We start from the raw sequence: 2500 nt of genomic DNA, 5'->3' as shown, positions 1-2500 counted from the left end.
ATTGTTTGATTTTAAAATAGATATATTAATGTTAAAAAACATGGCTGTTTCTGAGATATTTTCATTATATTGAATATCGTCCCGAAAGAAATCTATATTATATTATAATATATATTATAATATTGTCTCCCAAAAATTGTTATCGGCTCTAAAACAATCCATATTGGTCGTGCTTTGGTAGTGCTTTAGTTTTAACAGGAGTCATTATCATGGTTTTAATGGGTCATGATCATAGTTTTAACAGGAGTCATTGTCATGGTTTTAACAGGAGTCATTATCATGGTTTTAATGGGTCATAATCCTGGTTTTAACAGGAGTCATAATCCTGGTTTTAACAGGAGTCATAATCATTGTTTTAACAGGAGTCATTATCATGGTTTTAACAGGTCATAATCATGGTTTTAACAGGGGCATGTAGGCTAGTGGGCGGCAGGTAGCCTAGTGGTTAGAGTGTTGGGCAAGGAACCGAAAAGTTTATAGATCAAATCCCAGAGGTGAAAATGTAAAAATCCTAACTCCTAGGTAAATATATAACGGGTAAAAATCCTAATGCCTAGGTAAATAAATAACAGGGGTCATAATCGTGGTTTTACAGTGAGTCTGCATAAAGGTTCATTTGGCCAGTTGGAGATGTAATCAGTAGGCATGATGACTGTGATGTCACACAGACTGACTGAGCATGCTCAGAGTGACACAGACGTAACCACACGGTCACCAAGGGAGACTGACATGGAACACAGAAAACAAACGTGTCGTGTGTGTGTGTGTGCATGCGTGTACGTGCGAGCGTGTACGTGCGAGCGTGTGTGTGCAAGCGTGTACGTGCGAGCATGTGTGTGCATGCGTGTACGTGCGAGTGTGTACGTGCGAGCGTGTGTGTGCATGCGCGTGTACGTGCGAGCGTGTGTGTGCGAGCGTGTACGTGCGAGCGTGTGTGTCTTTGGCGTTCTGACAGAATAATACATATTAATGAAGTGACTGCGTGGTCCACAGCACCTTTATGAGGATCAACTGTGTGATGCTGTAACCAGACGTACAGGCTTGAGAGCATTAGTACCCAGGTTGGAGTGTAACAGAAAGACTGATGGATTTGACAGAGACGTTTTGAGACTGACAGAAAGACACAATTCAGAAAGAAACTCACAGGACTTTCTTGGTGGCCGCCCTGCGTACTTGGAAGCCGAAGGGGTTGTGTGTGAGCTCTACCTCGTAGTTAAAGGAACCAGAGGGATGGGTGGCAGGGGGCTTGATGTGCTCATGGGGAACCTCAAATCGCTGGTTATGGGCATCTGAGATCTGGAGACAAAACACAGGGACGGGGGTCAGGAGGACATGTGTTTAGAGACAAAACACAGGGACAGGGGTCAGGAGGACATGTGTTTTGAGACAAAACACAGGGACAGGGGTCAGGAGGACATGTGTTTAGAGACAAAACACGTGGACAGGGGTCAGGAGGACGTGTGTTTAGAGACAAAACACGTGGACAGGGGTCAGGAGGACGTGTGTTTTGGTGTGGATTACAAGTGACAGTGTGTGTGTGTGTGTGTTTGTACCTTGAATCTCAGTCGGTTCACTGTCTGCAAGTCAGCATGGAAAGCCAGCTCCTCTATGTCTTCACCAAACAGAGAGGGGGCAACCTTCCTTTTCAGAAGGGCCGACAAGCCTCCAATCACAAGCACAAAGGTATTGAAAGAAAAAAAAGTTAAAAGCAGAAATTCGGGATGGCAAATTCAAAAGCAATTTCTAGTATAGGGCATGATATGTTTTGAAATATATTATCATTTGAGCAAAGACTGTTCCCTGAAGGTCAGGACTGACTGTGAATGAAGTAGTGATATCATGTCTATCATGTTTAGCAATATGCTGTACATTTTATATGTACATGAAATCATGCCTTAGAGAAGGATTGAAAATAAGAGATATGGAAAGAGGGTGGATGGGAGGGGTGGAGGTAGAACTCACTGTAGATGTTGGGTCTCTCCTCGCGCACCACCGAGTAGCCGTGATTGGTGGAGAAGAAGCACCATGGAGCGTTTCTCTCGTCCAATGGACTCCAACAACAGCCTCGCTGCAGACACCCCAGCTAGTGAAGGAAGGGAATCATCATCATCATCAGAATGTATAATGCTATGGCTACGGTCCTCCTTGACAGCTACTGGGAATGCAGGTTTTTACTCCAACCAAGTTGTAACAGTCCTAATTGAGCTAATCAAGGTCCTGCAGGGCAGGACGTGCTAGATAAGAGTTTGAAGTAAAACCTGCAGGAGGGTAGCTCTCCAGGAGGAGGGTTCGGTACGTCTGATATCTACGTCCTGTTTAGTAATGATGGGAAAGTAAATCCTTTAGGAATGATGAGACGTGTAGAGGACCCAGGTCACCCAGGTCTCCATGGAAACATACCTTAGATGCACCGGCGTCAGGGAAACAGTCGACTCTCTCCCCCAGTGGAATAACGGGACATTCTGGAACCACGGTGCCTGTGGTCTCTGTCAGAGCAGAC

The 2500-nt window shown here is 44.9% G+C and overlaps 1 protein-coding gene across 3 annotated transcripts in view; it reads right to left on the bottom strand.

Annotated features, from left to right (window-relative positions):
* Positions 1–2500, bottom strand: part of si (sucrase-isomaltase) — a 117399-nt gene that overhangs the window by 86708 nt on the left and 28191 nt on the right. For all 3 annotated transcript variants that reach the window (XM_090218929.1, XM_090218928.1, XM_090218927.1), the window contains exons 3-6: positions 2401–2486; positions 1963–2083; positions 1554–1663; positions 1145–1296 (exon numbers count right to left, since the gene is read on the bottom strand). In XM_090218929.1, the coding sequence (XP_090075055.1) occupies positions 1145–1296; positions 1554–1663; positions 1963–2083; positions 2401–2486 (469 nt within the window). The remainder of the gene's footprint in view (positions 1–1144; positions 1297–1553; positions 1664–1962; positions 2084–2400; positions 2487–2500) is intronic.

This window comes from Oncorhynchus mykiss, chromosome 24, assembly GCF_057628025.1.
Source record: "Oncorhynchus mykiss isolate SJ-2025 chromosome 24, ASM5762802v1, whole genome shotgun sequence".
NCBI classification, from domain to species: domain Eukaryota; kingdom Metazoa; phylum Chordata; class Actinopteri; order Salmoniformes; family Salmonidae; genus Oncorhynchus; species Oncorhynchus mykiss.
This window is presented reverse-complemented; position numbering and strand designations above follow the sequence as displayed.